Here is a 24,575-nt window from a genome sequence, read left to right as displayed (position 1 = left end):
CTGGAAAAGTCGCCAGAGCTTTTAACGAGACTGGACACGTTGATGCTCCCCAGACTCGACTTTTCTTGTAAATCTGTCGAGACTCTTGAGGATCTCTCGAGTTACAAACCCTTCAGATCTGTGCTCTGTATCAATCATTAACAGCACAGGGAAAGTAGGCCATGACAATGTTGTGGTCTGTTTTTATTAATGTTTTAACACTCACATGAGAGAAGCTCCAAAAATACTTTGTAACTCCAGAGGTTTTAAACGTCTGACCCGAGCACCATCACTTACCATCGCTTGAAGCAAGGCCACCTGGTAAAATCCGCTTGACGTAGACTCCAAACTCCTCTCCGGTCATTTCCTTCACTCCTCCGATCACTTTTATTCCTGTTGGGAGGAAAACAAACATCAGTTTGAGTGTAGTTCTTCTTCACGGGTCTAAATTTATTAAAACCTTCCTTCTGACTCTTGAGTGCACACTACAAAAAAAAAACAAAAATCGTGTCTTTCCAAAGTCTAAAGTTGGTAAACTCCAAATGGAATGAATGCTAATAAGTGTACATAAATGAATATTAATAACTGGGTGCAGATGGGACTTTGAATACGACGACCTCAGAGGGAGTGGAGGGGGGAACGAGGGGAAGGTCGTTGGTCTGTGGTTGTCACTTTATTAGCATCCTGCTGACAGAGGAGGAACGTTATGGGGTCGTAGAAGTCACATCTGTGGTCATTCTTAGAATGAAATGGGCAGCAATTATTGCTCCTCTGGGACTGAGGGAGATGAATGGGTTTAAAAATACATATCGTGGTCTAGAGATTGAAATCAAAGTAAAGGATTTATGCTAAGACAGAGCCCAGGTTTTTTAGAAGAACATTTCATCGTAATGGTGGTTTTAACCCTTTATGGGGCAAGGAACCATATACGGTCACTTTTAAAATTGTGTTCCTGTTCCTCTCAGTGAGGTTTAGACGTATGTGGTTTTCATTCAGCCAATCGGAGAAGATCAAGGAAACATTCTCAGGTTTAATGTGATTTTTACTCTGAGCATAACTACTTTTTTAAGTACCATGAAGAAGAAGTGTCCTAATGTTGTCTAATCTGATAATGTTGAATCAGCCTGAATCAGCACTTATGTTCTAATGGTCTAAAAAATACATGTTTACATTTATTTGCTATTTGTTAAATTCATAAATCTTGTTTTTCTCCAAGAAAATGAAAAAAAAAATCACAAAAACAAAGTATAGATGTTCAGTTTTTGACACGTGCCGTATGGTACGAGGGTAACTTTGACTTCCGTGTGTCCTCGCCAGTTTTCAAAGAGGTGTAACGTTAAGTGGAGCGAAGGCATTCTGAATCCTCGGCACACACTTTGTACAAATATACATAACTTCATGGAGTACTGCAGGACCTAGACACCGTAAACTTAGACACACAGGTTGCACCGGTGCGAGCCATTTATGCATGTACACTGGTCAGTCTGACTCGGTCAAGGGGCAACCTTTGGTCTGAGCAATGAAGCTTGTGCAGAAGTGCAAAAAATTCAAGCTCATCACGCTACAACCAAGCCGAACAATCACTGCTCTTGCACTCGTTGGTTACATTTGTAGCGTCTGCATAAATTTAACACAGAAGTTTCATTAACATGTCTTCAATCAAACTAGTTTAAAAAGCGGTCAAAATGCACATTTAGGTGTTTATTTCACTACACTTTGGTTTCCAGTGAAAATATACATGATTTTGCATGTTTGTATGTTAAAAGTTTTTCTCCTCTGCCATAATCTCATGTTCAGTAGCACTTAAACAAAACTTTCCAGATTTATTTAACTACATTCTGCAGGTATTTACAGAGGGGATTTTTTTTATGTATCATTCAGAGCCTGATTTATAGAACATTTTACTCCTAAAAACATGGAATTGTTTTGACTGTTGATATTGAAGAAATATCTAAAATTCCCTCTGTAAATACTTGGAAATCTAATACATTAACAGAATGAAACAAGAATTTTGAACCTCACTTTAGCCGTTATTCAGATTTCTGTTTCTGGAAATGTATTTAAAGTAGATATTTAAGGTAGATAACTCCTCATTGGCATATTTAAATATAAATTCCCAGCAAACTTGTAATACAAAAAAATACTGTATTTATGTAAACAATCAACTGGAGAAGTTTCATGGTGATATCTATTAGTTAATAGCGTTATATATTTTTTTTTACAGACCTGTTTAATTCATGGAGCTGCCGTTTCGATCAATGAGCAACCAACGGGGCCTGGAGGTTTATCGATTGTCTTCAACATAGTTTGTAGTTTGGAGATCAGCCTATTCTATTCACTCTGAACACTTTAATCACACAGCCTCTGTATCATCTCTGACAGCGCTTCAGATTCCTCCACATGTGCGCATATCTCCAGAACTTGTGAGTGCGAGTACAGTTCGTTCAGCTCAGGGCTGCCGCTCGCCTCCCACCACAGAGGCAGGATGGTAACACTAATTGGGTCTGGAGCGAAGGGGCACAAGTTAATTATCGCCCGTTGGAAGAAAAGAGGTTATAAAGTTCCTCGTCTCAGTCCCCCCCCCTCCCTCTGAGGGAAACAGTTTCTTGTTCTTTTGTGCGTCCTCAAAGCAGCCTCCTCCCTCCGCCTAACATCAGATAAGAAAAACATCGTTCTAATGCATGAGCGGCTGGAGCGTCGTCTCCTGCACGGCTTCGCATATTGTTTTACCGATTCATTAGCTCCCGCTCGTGTTGCTTCAAGGGCATGTTTGCTACCCGAGGATTGAACTTAAATCCTTGTAGAGAAAATGCAGCGCCTTTTGAAAAGAAATCAGAGAGAGAACCCCGGATGACCCGAGGACATGTTTACTGAACCGCTAATAGCCATTTTGTAGACATCCGAGGAACAGAGACTGTTCATCTGAAGCACGAGCGGCAGATTCTACCAACATGTCGGCAAAATTAACTGTGACGGTGATGACTTTCCCTTTCTCCCGCCCACCGGCTAAGGTTGTACGGCTTTCAGCTCCATTAACAAAGGGATCAGCGTGTGATGTCCTCGGCGTAGGACAGCGGGAGTGTGCGCTACTCCCTCCGCAGTTGCGCAAGCTACAGATGTACGGTTAGGGGGTCTTTAGGCGCTATCAGAACAGTGTGTACACTTGCTCACTTAAGTTGAATGACAATAAGCTGATTTGCTTCTCACCTGTGCGCAGATTTTAATACTGTGGGTCCACACACACAGACACACACAGACACACACAGACACACATACATTAAAGCCTTTCATCCAGCTCTCTCCTCACTATGCCTTTCACTGCTATATTTAGTACCTTTTAATCTCTGTCGTCGGATATTTTGTATTTAGTTGATGCAATTCATTTGCACGGAGGTCCCGCTGTTGAGTGGCTTTCAAACGTCAACCCTCAAAAAAAAAAACCTTTATCCCTCTAACACCGTTGTGTTTTGTGCATATTTTTATGTCACTTTTGGCCTCTTTCTGACTTTTGTTGGATTTTTAGTTGTTACGTTTAAGAAGGCAGATAACTGTACAGGCACAAACTTTGCAGACGATGCTCAGAATTGAACTCCGATCACCTGCACATACAGTATGCACATAAAGGTCCAAAGAGGTTTATTAATATTTAGAAGCGGTATATTTGACATAACTTAAGGTAGCAACATGATGAGTTATGTTCAAAGTCAGGATTATTTTTGGGTTGTTTTTTGTTGTTTTTTCACTGATTGAGCACCAGGATTCACCAGGGGGAGGTTAAGGTTGATGGAGGGTGTACAAAACATCAGAAACTTTGTTGACTCTGACAATTGAAAAACGTATATATTTTTTATGGCTAGTATCAACCTCCTGAGACCCTGCGTCCTCATATGGGGACATTAAGTTTTATGTTTTATTGCAGGTTTTTCTGCTTCATTTAAACCTGTTGTCCTCGTTGGTGGACACTTTAGTCTGCCATTAAGTGGTAGCAAAGCATCAGTGCACTAGTCGGTAAGAACATGATAGCTGACACTGCATCAGATTCATTCTACAAACGATCCCCCATCAAATTCTACAGTTAAAACTTATATATTTTTGCTTATTTCTGCAAATTTAACAACTTTTATTAATAGCAACAAGCTACAACCTCGCTAATTAGCAAGTACTCGTTTGACGACGTCTGGACTAAATGAACTGTTTTATATTTTATCACACATTGGTGACTTAATTATAATATAAATAATGAAATAATCCCAGTGTCCACATATGAGGACATTTTTTCAATTCTTTTTTTCAAAAACTACTGCTTCCTGTTGAAAGATGATGGCTAGTTTTTCTACGTCTTAGATCTCAAATACCTTGGAGAAATTAAAAATGCAAAGCAAACAAAAGCTTGGGTCTCAGGAGGTTAATACTTGATTTACAATCTACCAATTGTGAACACATTGTGCTTTTTTACATGTTTTTAATGCCACGTTCATGTCTTACAGTATAAATTGTCATAATTTTTTGACTCAAATTATGATGCACATCTGTAAAATCTGGCTTTAACCATCATGGACTTGCTTGTTGTCCATCTTTACAACTGAACGGGACAAAGCACCCACGTGAGGAGAAAAGATTATCCTGTAATTTTTGGCTGCACACCAGTTGTTGTTAATCACCTTCAGCATGCTAGCACAATTAGCTTGGGAAGCTATTTTTGGGAAGCACTTTCACCTTATATCCTCGCCTTATTTTTAAAACTTATCTGTCACATGTGTAAATTAATTCAGACCATTACTACATTTGATCAACTTTGTCAAGAGGATGATGTTCTCACACTTGTGTAAAGCGTCTCAGACGGATATTTTACCGTTTGACTATGTAGCATTCGTGAATATTAGTCGCCCTTGCGTCTGCAAAATCTCCGCCAGCGCTGTGATGTGAAAGTGAAGTAAGGATAAAAACAACAGCAGCTCCTGCATTCTTAACCCAGCTGAGTTAAGTGGGTTAGGGCTTTGCAACATGACCTACTTCCCCTCACAGACAAACGCACTGATGTTAAGCAAGGATACCTACCCCGGAGAAAAAAAAATCCTTTTAAATGTATGAGTTTTGCTATATCAGCTAATTCGTTTCAAGGCTCCACTGACAGCAGAAGACGGGAGGAAAGTGGTTAGGACTGCAAACGCAACAACAAATTGATGTTGCCTTATGCAACTAGTTTTTCCCCCACTGTCGGTTTGTTTTAATGAGTCGCATATTTGAGGTGCATGCTGACGTCCACGCTGGGGACACCTGCAGCCACCATGACTGGCCTCTGGCAATCTGACAGAATGGAAATTGCTCAGTGTCTCTCGCCTAATAAACGCCGGCCTCCGTCCCTTGACAAAACATGGACTGCACAGGCATTTAGTGGGAAACGTTTTTTTCGAATTCTTTGTTTTTCTGGTGACTTTTATACAGATTTATAGACTACAGGCAGTAGCAGGAATGAAGAGAACATTGGCACTGGTTTGCGAGACAGTGCGAGTTTCTTAAGAGAAAATAAAAGACTTACCCAAACCGTTCTCACAGTCTGTAAACTCCATGGAATGAACAGCTCGGTCTACTCCATATGGACCCATTAGTGTCCTGTTAGAGATGCAGAAGACAGAGGTAGAGAGACCGAGGGAGAGAGACGAGAGAATTAATCTCAAAATGTTTGTTTTGCAGATTAGAACCTTCGCAAAGTTGATTTCTAGGAAAGTTAAACTGGAGATTGATGTGAGGATTTGCGTCCCCCATGCACCAATAGTTCTCTATTGTGTCTAGTTGCAATCGGCAGTGTGTAAATGAAATGGTCCAAAACTGAAGAGACACTATTTACAGTCCTACTGAGTTACTGTCCCCTCTGTGGGGAGCAAAAAGGTGGAAAAGCTCCGGTAATCTCCAGGGAAACCGAGGCTGCTGTTTTGTTGTCGCTGTCAGCCGTCACTGCAAATAAACACGCACCTCTAGATGGAAGGCTGCGAAGACAAACATTCAAAGCATGTGGCTCCTCTGTGCACATTTTTAAACAAAGAGGATCCCAGCTCTGAACCTCTGGCTTGAGGAAATATATTCTGTTTGCAGCTCTGCTGAATAGATATTTTAGTGCTGGTGTGTGCCGTCTACCGACTCAGACAGGAGTTCACTCTAGTTTCTGCTCACTCCCTTAAGAGTGTGTGATGACAAACAAGCCACTAGATGGATGTTATGCAAAGGTATTACATGGTGATGCTGTTAAGTAACACAAAACACTATTATTACAACAAATTAAAGGTAAAAGAACAACAACAAAAAAAAAAAGGATAAAACCAAGTTTTGTAGCAACTTAATAACTGTCTGAGTTACATTTAAAGTCAAGATTTAGCTTCTATCTGTAGTCTTGAACAGCATCACAGTCACCAGGAGGAGGTTGGGGTGAATGGTGGGCGTGCAAAACGCCAAAAACAGACTCCTGTTGGCGCTTTTCGATTAAGTTTACAAGTGACATAACCACATTCTGTATTAAAACAGACCATGATCATTATCTAATCTTAACCAAACGCTGCAAGTTTGTAAACAGAATTGTAAAAATGCCGTAGTCACTAAAAGTCAATAAAAATATGTCACATTTAGAGTTTAAATCCAATGAATACTGAGAAAACAGAACAGAACAGTACAGCTGTCTTCTGCAAAGTTTCCAAGTGACGACCTGGAAACGACCAAATAATCACATTCAAGATGAACAGAAGTGAGCAAAACAGCACCAATCTCCTTTCTGCTTTTTGAATTCTGCCTAAAATGCACTGTGTATACTTAGAACTACTTAGTACATAGTACACAAAAGAAAAACCTGGGTATGTTGCTCTCTTACAAAAGGACGCAGTGGACTAATGAAGCAATGGGGAATTTGACAGTCGCAGTCAGGTCACTTTAAAACAAAAGAAAAGGAATTCTTGAAACGACTGGTGAAATATTATGTGTTTTTAGATCAGATGTCAGTTCTGTGACGTCTACGAACGTCTGAATACGTGACCAAGTATTAAGTGGAGGAGTGGAAAATGAAGTAGAAACAGCTGAGAATGGAAAACAAATGCATTCACGTGACTCTCTGGCTGGTATCTTCTCCTCCATCAAAGCCCAGAAACTCTCCAGAACGAATGAAGAAAGCTGAAGTTTGTTTTGATTTAAACTTGACTTTGAAAACCAGGTCAAGTCGAGCCCCGTAGCCGACAGCAGTTCAACGAGACGAAATAAAAAGACGGCGTTAAGACGCTGATAAGTCACTTAGTCGGAGTTCACACGCTGTACAGTCATTTTTAGAGGAAGAACTTGGCAGAAATGATTGCCATCTTATGTAAGAGCGCTTCACAAGAACCGTGCCCATTTTTTCCCCTTACTGCTAATCCGTCTATGTTTGGCTCATGTGACGAGGAAAAAGAAAAAAGAAAAAAAGAAAAAAGAAAAAAAAACGCCTCTGCTCAGATTGTACGAGACAGGAATAACGTGAACCACTGGAGATGATAAAATTATTAGCAACACGTTGTGGTTAAATTTCAAGAGATCGTCGTGTTCATTCTGGGAAACTGGAGCAACGTCTTTGCTGCGTTGTAGCCTACTCTTCCCTGTCTGTCTGCAGCCGAATGACGAGAGGGATTATCAATTTTTCAGCTGCGGAGGGTTCACCAGTAACAACCTGACACTTCCAGTCTCGTCAGTGAAACGACGAGGCTAACTGAGGATAGCTGGAGCCCAAATGAAAGCACGGCGCTCAGATGTAACGTGTTAAATCAACACAAACAAAGGAGACCGTCGCCCCAACACCAGTCTGGTATTTCAGAAACCTGTGAATAAGACCGGCGTTTTGTTACTCTTCGTAGTCATCTTGTAGTTCTAGGCCTTTCTGAGAAGATCATCCACTGTATTTGCTCCGTTTAATCAGGGTGATTTGGCTCCGCTCTTGTAAACAGAAAGAAGGGCCAAGATTTAGCCCTTAATTCTTTCTTTCTTTTTTTTTATCCTAGTCTGAAAACTGGATGTCTCTTCAATGGTTCAACTGAAAACACAAAATTTAAACCTTTTAGTATTACGTTATATTGTCAAAGGAAGTATTTATAGTGTCAGCAATGGCTATGTAGTCACAAAAAGAAGAAACATCTGTAAAAAATGAAAGAAATGTGGAAATATAAACTGATATACATAAATATTCGCTTTTACGTTCCGTGTTTTTGTCTTTTCTTGTGGACTGGAACGACTAAAGCAAAAAGAAAAGACTACACACACAAAAAAATGTTCCACTTTCTACCCTCATTACAGAAAAAAATCCCTGTGAAGCTGTTTTCATATTGTCACATATACTTCAAACTTCTCCTTGAAGAAGACGTCACCTTTGTGAAATTTGTGTGCACCTAAGAACCTGCTCATATCCAAGTCTTTGTAAATGTTGTTTAACTTTTGGCTAGGTTCAATTGTGTAAATGGGTAATGAGTTTGAGTTACACAATTCAAACTTCCAGTGACAGTGACACGTGTTACGTGCTCTACTAACTAATGAGGCCTAATCGGGAATACGCTGTTTACATGAAGCCAGATTTATGGTTCTAAATGAGAGCTACACTAAAGATAGACAGTTCCTCCCCAGAGATGTATCTACACATCGAATGGATGCAAACCACAACAACTGTGACTGGTCCAACATGCATTTCTTCGTGCACATGTCTCAGTGATTCACCATCCTGCTGCTTCATACCGTCTAGTTTTTAGTAACCGCTATTCACGATTTCCAACTCCAACAAGAGCCACTCAGTTATTATCAACCCGACACAGCTGACTAATCGCTGACTAGAGTTTTAGCAGCGTAGTTACAGACGAAGAAACCAGCCTTGAAATGTAAAAGTCACCCACGCAGGCTACGGCGTAGGCTCTACGCAGATACGATGTGGACGTATAAATCAAGCATGACTCCAATCATACGATATTAATCTGCATGGAAACACACTGACATGTTAAGTGAGGTCCACTTCTACAGAAATCAGACACCAGGCTTGACAAGGACAACGGGAACATAAAAGCTTCTGATAATTTACATAATAAATACAAAGACACAGTGGTCCACAAACAATAACACCTGCTATGACGTCCAATATTTGAATTTAATATGTTTACATTTTGAAATATTTCACAGTCTCTTTCAAGTCTTTCACAGATTGTCTCTTTTTAAGGGTGTTTTTGTAATTTTTTGAGATGGTGAATGGAGGAGTTAGAAGAATGATTCATTATCAACAGGAAACCACCTGCAAGCTTTACATAAATGAAGCCCTATTAGGTTCATCAATTTCTCCTTTCAGCATTGCAGCCTTTCAACGTGACACTTTAGGGAATAAAAACGCTTGGACACAGATTTTACGGAATCGTTGCGACGGCGAAACAAATCCAAACAGTTCCCTTTGCGCACGGCGGACAGACGACAGATGGAGAGAGGACCATCTTATTCCGTGGAACGGTTACCAAAACAACACAAAGAAAAAACAAAACAGACACTTTAATCACGGAGTGCCACCCGCTGCGCACGTCGAAAAGCCACAACACACAGTGAAAACACTTCTGTGAACCAATCGCGCTCGTTTTAGCGCAATCAGCAGAATGTTTACAGAGTTACGCGAACGCCTCACCGGTCCAACTTCAATCAAACGCCACATATTCTCACGCGTAACGTACATTTCACTCGTTCTTCCACAAACAGAAGCCGCAGCATCACTCCAACAGTGCACACAGCAGCAGCAGCATCCACAGACACGTCCGCCCCGCTCGCCTTAGTTTATTTACCTGCTAATGATGACGGCTCCTTTGTACATGACTGAAAATGTTGGCATTTTGACATGGAGACCGGTTCTGCGGTGCGGTGGGACGTTGTCGGGTCGGGTCGCGGCTCCAAACAGCGTTCAGCCTTCAGCCAGCAGCCACATGATGGTGCGTCTGCACATGCAGCCTCTAATTCCAGTTAACCAGGCTGTGCGCTCCAAACATCTCCACCTTCACCCACACGTTTAATCTCTTACATAACTAAAGTCGGCGAAAATTACAAAAAAAAAAAAAAAAGTGGAAGTGATTCTGGTGGTTTCCCCAATCTGTCGTCTTTCCCTGACGCACGAGTTTATTCTGTATTTGTTGCTCAAAATAAAAACTGGGAGAATTTTCTTTAGATCTGCAACAAACTGGTTCTTATAAACTTGTTGGACGCATCTTTTATCCTAATTTCAATTCCTAAAATACTGTAACCCACTAAATATTTTAAAAACCACAATAGCACGATGATAAAGTTAAACGTTTTTCGTGCACAGTGACGAGTATTAGGCACGACACTGACAGCTGCTTGCTGAGCCAGAAAACTGAAACGGAGCAGGTGGAGCTCAGAAACCTTTAAACACATTAATGCATAAGTGCCCCGCTCTCCATTTAAAAAATGCAATTTAATCCGCAGTTGACATCCATTGTGGTTGAACCTCGGAAACATCTGTGTTGTGTTGCTTTTAGGCTGCAGCTGTCAACAATCTGTGTTCATTTATTAATCTAGAGGCCGCTTCTTATTAAGGTTATTCTATAAAATGTAAAAAAATAAATAAATAAATAAATAAATAAGAGAAGAGAAGAAGAAAGAGTACTATAGCACATTTCATTGTCTTGCTTTAAAGGGGTTGAAGTCCCATCAAGTAACTACATGTGACAACTTCAGGTCAATGAATAAAATGAGTAAATAAATAAAAATATGGCAGCGTAGCATGCAGATATCGTAAGCCCAACTAGTGGCATGATGTGGCAAAACATGTTTCACAATGCTTCCCTCTTATTGCATGACATGGCAGAGATAATTGAGGCTTGAGTCAAGAGACAAAGAGTCACGTCGCCCATCAAAGCAAACACACATAAAGAAATAAAATACATATGAAACATAAAACGTACAAAATATGTGTGTCTCTTATTGGTAACTGAATCTATCTGTGTTCTGTGTTACATTAAATGCTGCAAACACACGTTCTCATTCACCACTGTGAAATGTTAAAACATGAAAATCTACACACGCCTGTGTAAGGTCTGTGCAGACTGAGTGTTATTTTGGTAGAATATTTACTGCTGAGCCTAATATCTGCGGATGTATCCGGGGATATATCTGCAGCTCAGTGTCGTCTCTTAGCCCCCTGACAGTCAGGTGCAGGCGCATCCAGCTTAACTCAGTCAAAAAAACGTACCTGGCAAAACCTAGAGGCACTTTCAACCTTTGGAACATGTCTCTGTTTTGGCGGAAAAGCCCTGACGTCGGATTGTGGTGGTCAACGTTGGCTCTGCGTATTCCATGTCATGATGCCGCGCGGCTGCCAAGCAGATATGGAGACTGGCAATTGATGAAGAGCTGATAAGCTTATGGCAAAAGGATAATACACACAAATCCATATGGCACAACAGAGCGCTAAATATAGGCCTTTAAAAGAGGGCCACCCAAATAGTCCAAATGATAAGCGCAGATTAGACTTCCAACAATAAACACACGCACATTTTATCCTTCTATTTCTGACTTATGCTTCAAGAACTGAACGACAATGAAGCTCAACGTCAACACAGCTCGTGGTGGCTTATAGACAAAAACAATAACATAGAAGAGGCTAAAAAGAAGCAGTACGTTTGAGGGGACGTGCAGTGGGTAAATGTGTGGAGTCATCACCATGGACAAGACAAAGATTCTCAATAAGTCCCATATGGTCTAGCGGTCAGGATTCCTGGTTTTCACCCAGGCGGCTCGGGTTCAACTCCCGGTATGGGAAACTTCTTGTCACCTTTGGTATTGTCATACTTTAACGTTATGACAATCAGTTGGAGAAAAATGAGAATATTAGCAGTGATGAGGTAAATGGTTCCTCTCTTTTTGCAATGATTTAATTCTTATTTGCACATTTATGCATTTATAGTTTGCATGACATGTTTCCAGGAGCGTCAGAAACAAGATGAGGCAGATTTAAAAAAGTTGGATTTGATCAAAGGTTAAAAAACGTGGTTCTGCCTCAGAGATCTTCTGAATGAATACAGCAGTGTTGTCAAAAAAAAAGTTGAGAGGGAGGGAAATCATCTTCCTCTGTTATATTCAAAAAGGATTCAATCATCCCCAGCATGTCAGAAATCCCCCATGGTGATTGACTGGAACACATATGTGATTACTTTGGGGCTCGTCTGTCGCCCAGAGGCCAGTAAGCTTAGTTAGCAAAACTGTACCTTGTCAGTCTACAAATTAATGTTTCCCTATGTATATGTAATCAGTGTTGAGAGGGCGTTTCTGTGGGGTTTTCAGCAGAGCCATATATTACACAGAGTCTGGCCAACTCAAATCATGGGCGCCATGTTGGATACCTTGAAGGGAAGATGCTGCAGTGTAACCCTATGGTTCGGATGTGCTATGTTGAAATAAACCGCTTATTTTCACCATTATTGGGACAAAAATGTTATTGCCAACGTCTGCCAATATGTAAAAGCCCCCCACTTAAATAATCCAGCCTCTACTTACTTTAAATATCTTAAATTAGCCTGTAAAATGCTTTGTAGCCCAATCACCTCATCAGTCATGGAGCCTTGTTTACCTTCTCATCAGTCTCCCTGTTCACCCATCTCCATTAAAAGTTTGAAATTACTCAGAAAAAATATAAATACTCAGAAATAGTGAAAATTAAACTAATCTTACCGATATTGAGTATTATTATTAGTATTATCATTATAACATTAGCATGCTAGCCATAATAACTTTGTAGTAACATGTCAATTAAATTTGTCTATCTGCATCAACATAAATTAAATTCACACATGGGTTTCACAGCATATATGACGGTAGCTGCTATCTTTTCTAAGCCTTTAGTCTAATAGATAACTAGCTAGCATACGGCTAGCATAAGGCTTGGTTAACTTAAAACGTCATTCATTTGTAAAGCGGCGTTTTTGATATAAAGCTACACATTAATGATGATGTGACTTTATTTTTCTATATAAAATCTTAACAAACGTCAAAGAGAGGAGACATTGACTTTTACCTCAAATAATAGGGAGAAATCAGTTGACATTGTTCTTTCTTTTAATCTTCTGCTCCCATAACTTTCTCCGTTTTTGTTCACTGAGGAAACGCTGGAGTTTCCCCCGTGTTTTCCTGATCCTGTACTGGAGCTGTAGGCTGAGCACTGTGGCATATTTTAACTTTTAATCCAACTTTATTCTCTGTTTTTGCCATTTCTCTACGGGTGAATTTTGGTTAGAGGCATCCAACATGGCGCCCATGAAACACGTGACCACCTCAGAACCAATCAGTGTAGAGGGACAGCTCAGACGGTCCATTCCCTAGTTGGCCAGACTCTCTCTAATATACGGCTCTGGTTTTCAGTTGATAATCCTGCCCCCTAGCGGCCAAATGGCAAATTTATACACCTTTAAATTTTACTTTGACTTGTAGGTTGAACATGTACATGACATGAGCTCACGTGTAATTATTTATTAAACGGTTTTACTTTTTCTGAATGACATTTCAGAAGTTGATTATTGTTTTGCAATCTGAGAACCCACCAGGTTTACAGTGTTGTCAATAAATATCCAGTTAACATGGCAGAAATTCAGAGCACAACTTCGTATTCTATGAGCTGCTCATTGTTAATGGTTTCACATACACATATTGACTCATATTTCATTTCACGCATCTACTGAACTTATCTCAATAGTCAACAAACTACAAACCAGTGATTTGTCTAAAGCCAGGACAAGGTTTTGGATGTTGAGATTAGAAGAAGCTGGAGGAGGTCCAGCTCCTTATCTAACCCAGATGTCTTGTTCAGACTCCAGAAATGGGCTTTGGGAACGCAGATGTAAGCTGTAAGTCTAACATTTAGCTGCCAACTTGTTGTAGCTGCTGTCATCTCAACTGGTAATGTCGACCTGTTCGACCCTTAACACTGAAGGAAAGAAATGTCCCTAAGAGACTCCAACAAAGAAATGATTTGTCGGATTTGGATGGAAACCAGATTTAATTGGAGATTTAGATTATAGTACTTACGCCCCCACGCGCAAAGGTGCAAAGTTTGTCATGATTATCTAACTGTGCACGTATCTGTGTGTGTGTGTGTGACAGATTTTGTAACCGAATTTCATCATCTTGGCGATGATGTAACAAACCAACAAGCCGGTGCTGCTGTGAAATAACAGCATGAGGACAGAGTGAATGATGGAAGACAAGGGACTCCCACCGCGGCTCATTAACACACAGACAAAATCAGATAACTTACTGATAATCTCTCCACGGTTGTAAGAACACATTCGCTGCCTGCAGGGTACGACTGTGTGGGTTTGTAAAGCCGATGTCGACACCAGCGTTGTTGTTATTATCCTTAAGTGCGTTTGATCATTCGCCAGGAATCGAGGATTATCCCATTTTTACTTGGATGTAAAACAAAAAAAAAAAAGACACGCAATGATAAAACATCTCGATGGCATTTAGGAAACATAATATAAACCAAGTCTTGTCTTTAGACTACACGCAGGCATTCATTTCCACCGATCAGGCATAACATTATGACCACCTTCCCCTAATATTGTGTAATTCTCCCTTGCTGCTATCAAGGAGTGTCATTCCTATGGGGTGGGAGTACCTGGTCTGGTCTAGTTGGGTGCTGCATGTCTAAGTAACATCCACATGAATGAATGCCAGGTCCAAACGTTTCCTAGCAGAACATTGTATTGATTTGTGTCAGTGGTCTTAATGTTATGCTTGATGAGTACATTGCAATACTTTCATTAATAGATTCAGTCTCCATCGTATCACTTCCTTCTACGTCAGATGGCAACCTTTTCCGTTTAAGACTCCCTTCCTTCCTACGTGCCAAATGATCATACAGCTTCTCCCTGCATCTGCATCAATTTACAGAGAGACTGTCATGTCAACACAGATTTAAGCATGAAAAACATTAAAAAAAAGAGACAAAATATCATTTTGAAGTCTGAGCTTTTGACCTTCACACATTTGCCTCTTTAGCCACTTCCAATATAACAATCTGATACAATAATATCATGTATATATGATTCAAAGAAAAGGAAAATGTCCCCTTTAAGCCTCACATGCATCAGCATCACACTCCCTCTCACACCGACCATTTAATTGTTTGGTTTGTTTGCAGGTTGTTCGAACGGAAACCCAATGTTTGGGGTAATCCAGCTAAATTCTCTATTTACTTTGATCAGCCGCTGGATTGCATAATGTATGAAATCCTGTATTTTTTCTTTTTTTTTTCTTTTTAAATCGAATACCTAGAGAAGCGTATCTGTTCTTCAAAGCAGGCTTGTGAGGTTCTTTGAAGAAACGAAAGGTTCTTTGAACCTGAACCAAAAAAAAAAAAGAAAAGAAAAAAGAAAAAGCTGAAGGCTGTTGTATCGTCACTGACTTCACCGGTCGCTTTGCCAAGGTTGAGAAATATTTTCATTCCACAATTTTTAGACCTCATACTGAGAGCACAATGTTTGGCCCTGTTAAAAAGCCTTTCATCCAAATACAGTCAAAGATAGTAATTTAACTGAAAAAATGACATGTACAGATAAAATGATACAATATACAATACAATAATAAATTATACAATCTCTAATAAATATTTTGACCGATAGCTCTCATGTATCATGTTTACATGCTGCTGCATTGACGCTAATATCCTAAGGTATTTATGTTTTTATCTGCTTACTTATGATTTTCTCTTCTCTTCTCCTCCCCTCTCTTCTTTTCCACCTCTATTTTTCTCTGTCTCACCACCCTCTGGGCCTCAAGCATGGATCCCCCCAGATGAGCTTCTTAAAAATAAATAAATAAAATCTCTCACCACCACCACCGCTGCTGCTTTGCTCTAGGGTTTTTTTTTTTTTTGTAAACCATCTTGAGACTATTCTGACTGTTACTGAAATCACTTGTCGTTTTCATTGTGTTGAAATGGACTTTTCCTGTTGCTGGGAATCGTGTTGACTCATAATTTATTGTAATTTATTTCGTGGTAGACCCTTAGGAGACTAGCAACCGCACCGAGGAAGCTTAAGGGGTTTCACATAAATAAATAAATAAATGCAATTTATATCCCATCCATGGAGGCAAACCAGGATCCAGACAGAGCTAATCTGCTAAATAGCTCATGAAACTCATGAAAGAAAAGGGATTATTATCATGAGAACACTTTGAAGGGAGAAGGTTACTGAAATTATGGATTTCATACTCAAAGCAATTTAAAGTAAATATTTAACCTAAAATGAATTTATAATGATACATAAATTCTAAGAAAATACATTTACCAGAAATTAGTTTGCATTTGATGTCTGGCAGGAAACGTAAATAACAGCACTGCTCTGTGTAGCGCAGTACGCATGCCCCCACACTCAACCACACACACACACACACACACACACACACAGATTTATTCTTCTTCTTCTATTTGGAAGCCATGGCAACGACCATTTGCCTCAGAAGTTTAATCACTAAATCTGCACAGTGGGTCGTTATCAGATTATGGGATTATCCAATCCACGCTGAGAAATCAAACAGGCCCGGACCCAATAGCAGAGAGACGCACACGTGCACGCGCTCCGACGCACAAACACAAACACAAACACACACACACACACACACACACACACACGCACACACACACACGAGCGCTAACTTCTAAATCTTGTGTTATCACGATGGTGTGTGTGGGTGTGTGCGTGAAGCGGTGAGTGATACAAAGAGAAGACAAAAACCGAAGCGATGGGTGATCCTCGTCAAGTGTTTCTAGTTACATGCTGCCCTCTATAGAAGAGAAGCAGCAGCTTCAGTGGACACCGCACACTCAGATCAAAGGCTCTGTGAGGGAGTCACAGAGTCCAGTTAAGCCTTAGCCGTCAAATTTTTAACTCAGTTTTATTTATATACCGTCTAAAACAATGCAAGTCGTCTCAAGATGCTTCACAAAATCCAGCCTCAAACCTCCAGAGCAACAGTGACAAGGAAAAAACCTGGAGCTCATATGGAGCGACCCATCTGTCTAAGAGCAGACAGGAAAAAGAGAAGAGAAGAGCAGGAGAATAAGATAAACATAAATCTGTCATAGATACGAACATCTGACTAAAGCGTACATGTAGAAACTGATGATACTGATACAAGATATAGCTGATGAGTGGATAACTCCAAGGCAACGGATGTCAGGAATAACAAAAGGTACTTATCCACTGCGGTGGCCTGTTTGTACTGTTCCTCCATTTAATATTTAATTCCACTTTAGACTCTATGGGCGGATACACTCTGTTGGCGTTTACATCCTGCCCTCATTGGACAACGACAAGCAAACACCATACACCAAACAACCATATCGGACACTGTTCTGCCAACAATTTTTTGTACATCTTTTCATAATTATGTAAATTTTACACTTTTTATTTTTATTTTACTTTAATCAAATCTTAGTTTATCTTTCTTGTGTTGACTTTTATGTGCAACAAAGCGACAGTGACAAAGTAATTTCCCTCGTGGATTCCCACCTAAACATGTTCAACAGGCGGAATAATGATTTAAAAAATCAGTCATCATGGTAACCGAAATCATGTCCTTCGCCTACATGTGCTGCATATTCATAACTATTCTACTCCTGTTCTCACTCGAATACAGGATCTGAACACTTCACCACTACTGGTAGATTTAGAGGCATTTATCTGGTCATACCATCTGTGCTGTATGTTGAATAACGCACATTCAACATACAGCACCAGTTAAAGGTTTGGATGTAGTAAAACTAGGAAAGGCTTTAAATGAACACAAATTCAAAAGTTATTCACTGGACTATTATTATATATACTATGTACTAAACCTTCTAAATGAACTTCTGTGCCAAAAACAGTGTTGGTGAATTTTCAAATACGACTTAGAAGCTGTACTAAGTCAAATGTAGTGAAAGTCCACTAGTAGTTTGTGTGTGAATCTGGTTGTGATGCTGCTGAGCATTTGTTCAGAATTAAAGGCAGTCCTTAACACATCCCATCGCGTATGTGGTTTGATCTCAGTGTGAGCAGGATTAGCTCTTCAACAAGACGATGAACCAGAACCACACCTCTTGGCTCTGTGAAGTATTAGAGCGAGAAGCAGAGTGATGACCTGGCCTCTAAACTCATCTGAGATGGTTTGGGATGAGTTGGCGCACAGCGTCAAAGAAAGTCAGCCGGCAATTCTCCGGCATGTGTAGGAACTCCTTCAAGACTCCTGGAAAAGATCCAGGTGACGGTCTCATGAAGGTGGTTGAGGACATGTTATTTGCATAATCTTTACCACGTCAGTCGATATGCAGCACGACTACAAGTTCCCATTATGCCGCTATTATGGTTATTATTACAATAAATTATTTGTGGGTCAAGAATCGCGACGTCCCAAAAATAATTATTCAGACATTTTGAGGAAACGAGAATAATTCAACGTGCGGCCTCCTTGACCTTGTGTGGAAAAACAAGATTAAAAAAAAAAAAAAAAAGATCAAAGACGTCTATGAAATATTAATTCACCAATATTAATAAGTTTCTTTTAGCTTTTGCATATTTCAAGGATTTCTGCTGTGTGGCTATACAGCTGATTAGCAGAGGTATGCTAGGGATTATTTTACCAATGCTCTTCTCTGCTTGTATTTGTTTTGTAAGTAGATTTATTTTTGTTCTAAGCTGCGAACAGGCTTTTGAAGTAGAAAAAAAAACTGAGGTCAGATGAAAGATGAGGACATAGTATTAACGCTGCGATATACTCTTGGTTGTTCTAGCAATAAATAGGGCCAAACTATACTTCTAAACATACAAAAATAACGATTCAGAGCATGATACTAAAACAAACACAATCTAAATCAAGCTGGATGCAGCTACAGGATTAGAAGGCAACATGCATTGCAGACTATACCTACTCTATTTAATTTCGTGTGAGTACCTGTGCATATTATTTCCAGGCCGCCACATAAGCGGATCAGAGGGAGGCACGATGTGATCAACTGCTACTTCTGAAGAGTTGTGATTAAATTTCTTCAGGTCAGTTCATACAGATCGACCTACACGCTCACCGGTCACTTTATTAGGAACACCTTGCTAGTAAAAGGTTGGACCCCCTTTCCCTTCAGAACTGCCTTAATTCTTTGTGGCATACATTCAACAAGGTGATGGAAGCATTACTCAGAGATTTTGGTCCATATTGACATGATAGCGTCACACAGTTGCTGCAGATTTGTCGGCTGCACATCTATGCACCATCCACCACATCCCAAAGGTTCCTCTATTGGATTATATCTGGTGACTGCGGAGGTCACTGGAGTACAGTGAACTCATTGTCATGTTCAAGAAACCAGTTTGAGATGATATGAGCTTTGTGACATGGTGCATTATCCTGCTGGAAGTAGACGTCAGAAGATTGTACACTGTGGTCATAAAGGGATGGACATGGTCAGCAACAATAATCAGGTAGTCTGTGGCATTTAAACCATGCTCAGTTTATACTAAGGGCCCAAAGTGTGTCAAGAAAATATCCCCCACACCATTACACCACCACCAGCCTGAACCGTTGATACAAGGCAGGATGGATCCATGCTTACATGTTGTTCATGCCAAATTCAGACCCTGATATCTGAATGTCACAGCTGAAATCGAGACTCGTCAGACGAGGCAACGTTTTTCAAATCTTCTATTGTCCAATTTTGGTGAACCTGTGTGAACTGTAGTCTCAGTTTCCTGTTCTTAGCTGACAGGAGTGTTGTGCGTTCAGAGATGTATTCTACATTCCTTGGTTGTAACCAGTGGTTATTTGATTTACTGTTGCCTTTCTATCATCTCTAACCAGTCTGCCCATTCTCCTCTGGCATCTCGCATCAACAAGGCATTTTCTTCCACACAACTGCCACTCACTGGATATTTTCTCTTATTCGGACCATTCTCTGTAAACCCTAGAAATGGTTGTGCGTGAAAATCCCAGTAGATCAGCAGTTTCTGAAATACTCAGACTAACCCATCTGGCACCAACAACCATATCATGTTCAAAGTCACTTAAATCTCCTTTCTTCCCCATTCTGATGGCTTGCAGCTGTGTGATTGGCTATTTGTGTTAACAACAAATTGAACAGGTGTACCTAATAAAATGGCAAGTGAGTGTAGGTGCCTCTTTATTAGGTACAGAAACCTCTCCATAAGCCAAATCAATAAAAAAATAGAATAGTCAATTACCACAACCAAGCTATTATGCATCTGTCATTCGACAGAGTACTTGGGGGTTAAAGAGGTCGTGGGGGTGGATGGTGGGTGCACATGTTCCATATTGTCTGCGGTTCAGTCAATATAGGCATTCTATGAAACTAGATAAAACATTTTCCGTTACAGCAAACCAAGTGTTTTTGGGATATTTTTGAGCTGATACTGTGTAAAACCTCCCACCCTAGATACAAAATGGACATAAATGCATGGGCAAGAACTTCTTTAATTACTTTAATTATCCTTCAGTAGAATGAAAGTTATTGAGCTCAGCTAATTACAACTGTTAGGGCACAAACCAGCAGCCCACGTATACTGTTTAATTGGAAGCGAAGAAACGTAGAGTTGACTGACACTTCTGAGAGATGAAGACCCAACGGACCAGTCAGCCAAGTAAGGAATCATCAATAGGTTGATAGGGAGAGCGAAAAAGTCAACAACAAGCAAACTCCCCCGGAGACCAAACCAGTCAGCACTCTGCTCCAGGGTCTCCGTCTTCTGTGGAGAGAAAATCAAACCCAATGAAGTAATTTCCCGCAAATCAATCGTCACCACAGGGAACGGTGACGAGCGTAATCGATAAAGGGGGAATTGGAATTCCATTACTGCACATTGACTTTGCCTGACAAGGAAGAATGGAGCCCATTCTTACAGTATCTGTTAAGAGTCTGCAAAATATACAGAGCCTAGAAGCATCGTAAACTGTTTCCACTCGGTGGTCTGGGAATTTTAAAACACAAGGCCGCAAAAGTCAGTCACGTTCAGTTTCAGTTTAGTGGATCGTGGTGTGTTTAATGTGGTCCCACACACGCACGTCTTACCAATAAATCCTTGTTTCATGCTGAAACATCAATATATACTTGGGTCGTTTTCACATAACAGAGGAAGTCTGAAGAGATTCAACTGAAGCGCTTGTAAACACACAACACTTTCTTTAGGCTAAGAAAATAAGCCCAAAAAACACTGGGGACGTCACCATTTTCTGACACGTGTTCTCGATGACCGACATTCCCATTTCAAGAAGTTATTGGGGCAGTAGGTTAAGGCAACTAAGCTGCATGAGGAGATTAAGAAAAATGTCAAGATTTCGGTTTAAAACATACCCTTTCATAATCTGCATTATGCTCATCCTCCGCTTGTTTGACTACCAGGGAGGTTTTACTGCTGCACATGGTGGCTTATGTAAAAGCTGAAGTCAGGCTCAGAAACAATGTGATGCCGAGACCTTCGATGTAAAGTCATTAACCTTAATTTCCAGAAGGAAGCGATACATTGACCAAAGCACATCAGGTAACGGTGGGGGTAAGCGAAACCAAATGAAACTGAGGGCTTTCAACTTTGCAGTCCATCAGTATGAAACCAAAACCACTTAGGAGCTGATTCCCAATCCCACTGTTAGTAAACAGTGGTCTTTGTTAACAATAGGCTTTAGGTCCATGTGCAGTAGTTGCATAGACAGGCAACTTACGACTTACAACGTGCTAGAAACCACCAGGTCTATGCTTAATTAAAGGATACCCACATGTCCGACAACTGGTTCTAAGCTTTTTTTGGGTGAAGTCTGATGTTTAGCACGCCTCTCAACGGGCTTCACGATATCGTATCTGCACAGAGACAGTGAATTAACTCAAGTACACCACTTAAAGCTGGGACATACACTTTTAAGCGCGATGACCCAAAGTGCCCAGCCAAGAAGCTTTAAGAGCGGCCTTTGAATGTCCTCAATTGGCCCTGGCCGGAGTCCAGGACTCAAATGAGAATTTGGTGACCTGTTCACCAATGATCCTAATCCAGTCTGATAAGAGGATCGGAAATGGCGGGACTGTGTGTTTGCAGGTGTGCACAACTGGTGGAAACACAGCAGAGACAAAGGTGTGTGACAATCATCACTCATCATCACATGTTATATATTATTTCAGTGATTTCCTGTTTAAAATGAAATGGAGAGAGTCTCATTTGGGGCAATTACATTAAAGAGGAAAGAGCCATTAAAACCAGATGTACATTACACTTCCCTGGACTGCAAGGCTGCTCTCTGTGATTACATTCCTTCGATTAAGACCTTGAATCAATAAGAAAGGACAGGCACATCTTAATATAGGGTTCCAGATAAATAGGGGACAGACACAAAGACCAGGTGACTTAATGAGAGCATGTTGTTTCCTCTGTCACGGCAGAACCACGATGATGTCTGCTGCCACCAGGGCCCTGAACTCCACAGTGACGGGAGTCGAGTAAAGAAGCTGTCAAGGTGCATCAGGTCACACCTGCCACAGCCTGTGGTCAAATCCAGAATAAAAAACTGTGTCAAGGGCACAGAGAGGAGCAAACACGATCTGCAAAAGTTTTGACTAGTGTTTTAGAAAGAGGTTCTCAAGATTTTTGGTGTTTATTTTGCTTTCAAAACTGATTTATGTACAGTATATGTGTTTAACATGTACTGTACATGCGGCAAAAATACCCTCTTACTGGTCTTTCATCATTACATCTGTGCATTTGTCTCCCTGCCTTCCACTATTTGGATTTTTGTGTCTCAAACAGTCAATAAATGTGAGCAAGCATGTGTTTTCAACATGTTCTATACGTTATCGATTTTGTAGTAAGAAAGTCTGTTACCTATGTCTTCATTGATGGAGTAACAACACAAACTACTGCGATTCATTTGCCAATCCATTAGTTCAAGTTGCAGAAACCAAAATATTGTGTGATCTACATAACTCTTCAATGCATACACTATAATTGTTATGATTGCTTTAATTGATTTCAGCGTTATGGTACGATAAGAAAACACTTAAGTAGCAAATAAGATAGTTGTCTATATTAGCCATTAAAAAGAGGAAACCAAATGTAATTGTAGTCTTAAAAATGTCTATAATGGATTGGTTGTTATTTGTTTTACGCTACAGGTTACAAACAACATATTTTTAATGTGGGTTAATGTCCATTTGATCTGGGATTCTCAATGACCCATGTTTATTGTTATTCATTTCTATAAATGTTTCCTCCTATAGTGAGACTTTTACTTTCTCCTTTATCATCTGCTATTAAAGGCCGCCATAGTCAGTGCCTCCAACTATTGAGGCCTTTTTGAGAACTTTTTCAGTCTGAAGAAGCATTTCAAATAGTGTTTGCTTTATTTAAGCTGAATAAAACTCAACCCACAGCCGACATGCATCACATTTTTCGTCGCATGAAAAATACAAATACTACAAACGCGATGCAGTCAAGAGCACGACGCGTCCTTCAGTCATAATCGGAAGTGAACTTAGACTGACAGCCTGATATTTGATGAAACAAACGGGCCAAAATTGTCATGTCAAGCCTGAGCATCAAGTGCCAAAAGCGAAAATGTGAAACAGAAATGAAAAGGACAGAGACAGAAAGAGCAAAAAAAAAAAAAAAAAAAAAAGCAGCGTTGGTGCTCAGCTGTGAACCATCTGTCTTGTCGTCTTAACGTCCTGATATCAGCAGCTGCATTTGCTGATTCGTGCTTCATGTGTCTCTCATGTGAACGTAGAAGGTTAAAGACCTACCAAAGTAATTTGCTTAAGTTGCACATGCATGCTCATTGCATGTTTGCATACACTATCTATTAGCTGTCTTTACACTATGTCCCTATAAGAGTTCAACCTAGCACCGAGCATCGTGGAAGTGCAACCAGCCGACTGCCACAGTTACGTACTATCCATCCTGACATTTAACTAGACTATATACCAAACCTATTTGCTGTAGTTGAACACGACTTATGTTCCAACTTTAAGCCAGAGGCTGGACTGTATAGAAGGAGTTCATAGGAAGGAGTCAAAGATAAATTAATGTTAAATGTCTGCTGATGATGAACAACTTGATCCAAACATGATTGGGATGATTATACAGGATTATTTGGAGGCGGTAAGTGGTAAAACTCATACAACAGGGAACACGTGAATGTGGAGATCTTCCTGGTGCATGAGAGAATGAAATAGAGTTAAAACCGAAGAAGACTGTATGAATTCGTACAATTCCTAGAAAGTAGAAGCATGGTATACGGTCTGGTTTGGATCTACCACCAGACATGACAGGGACAGACTGCAAAGAACAATCAGGTCTGCGGAGAAGATTACTAGTAATGACCTTCCCTCCACCCAGGACCTGTACCGGTCCAGGGTCAGGAAGCAGGACGGTAAAATCTCCACGCACCCCTCACACCCCGGAAACTATCTGTTCAGACTCTTTCCTTAAGGCCAGCGTTACAGAGCACTGTACACCAAAACCACCCGGCACAAAAACAGTTTCTTCCCCCGGGTTGTAGCTCCGATGAACTGATGAAGTTCAATGTATACA

General features: G+C 40.4%; 1 protein-coding gene and 1 non-coding gene across 4 annotated transcripts in view; one reads left to right on the top strand and one right to left on the bottom strand.

Moving 5' to 3' along the window:
* si:dkeyp-72e1.9 (syntaxin-binding protein 4) overlaps positions 1-24,575 on the bottom strand; it is a 52,322-nt gene that overhangs the window by 25,170 nt on the left and 2,577 nt on the right. The window contains exons 1-3 of one of the 3 annotated variants that reach the window (XM_047570864.1): positions 11,210-11,336; positions 5,519-5,592; positions 277-372 (exon numbers count right to left, since the gene is read on the bottom strand). In XM_047570864.1, coding sequence (XP_047426820.1) covers positions 277-372; positions 5,519-5,592; positions 11,210-11,247 — 208 coding nt within the window. In that variant the 5' untranslated portion in view covers positions 11,248-11,336. Of the gene's footprint in view, positions 1-276; positions 373-5,518; positions 5,593-9,788; positions 10,013-11,209; positions 11,337-24,575 lie in introns of those variants that run through there. The other 2 variants (XM_047570863.1, XM_047570862.1) reach the window with 2 other exon arrangements.
* Positions 11,708-11,779, top strand: trnae-uuc. The gene has a single exon. It is a non-coding gene; the product is annotated as a tRNA-Glu (tRNA).

Source organism: Mugil cephalus, chromosome 20 (assembly GCF_022458985.1).
Source record: "Mugil cephalus isolate CIBA_MC_2020 chromosome 20, CIBA_Mcephalus_1.1, whole genome shotgun sequence".
Lineage (NCBI taxonomy): Eukaryota > Metazoa > Chordata > Actinopteri > Mugiliformes > Mugilidae > Mugil > Mugil cephalus.
This window is presented reverse-complemented; position numbering and strand designations above follow the sequence as displayed.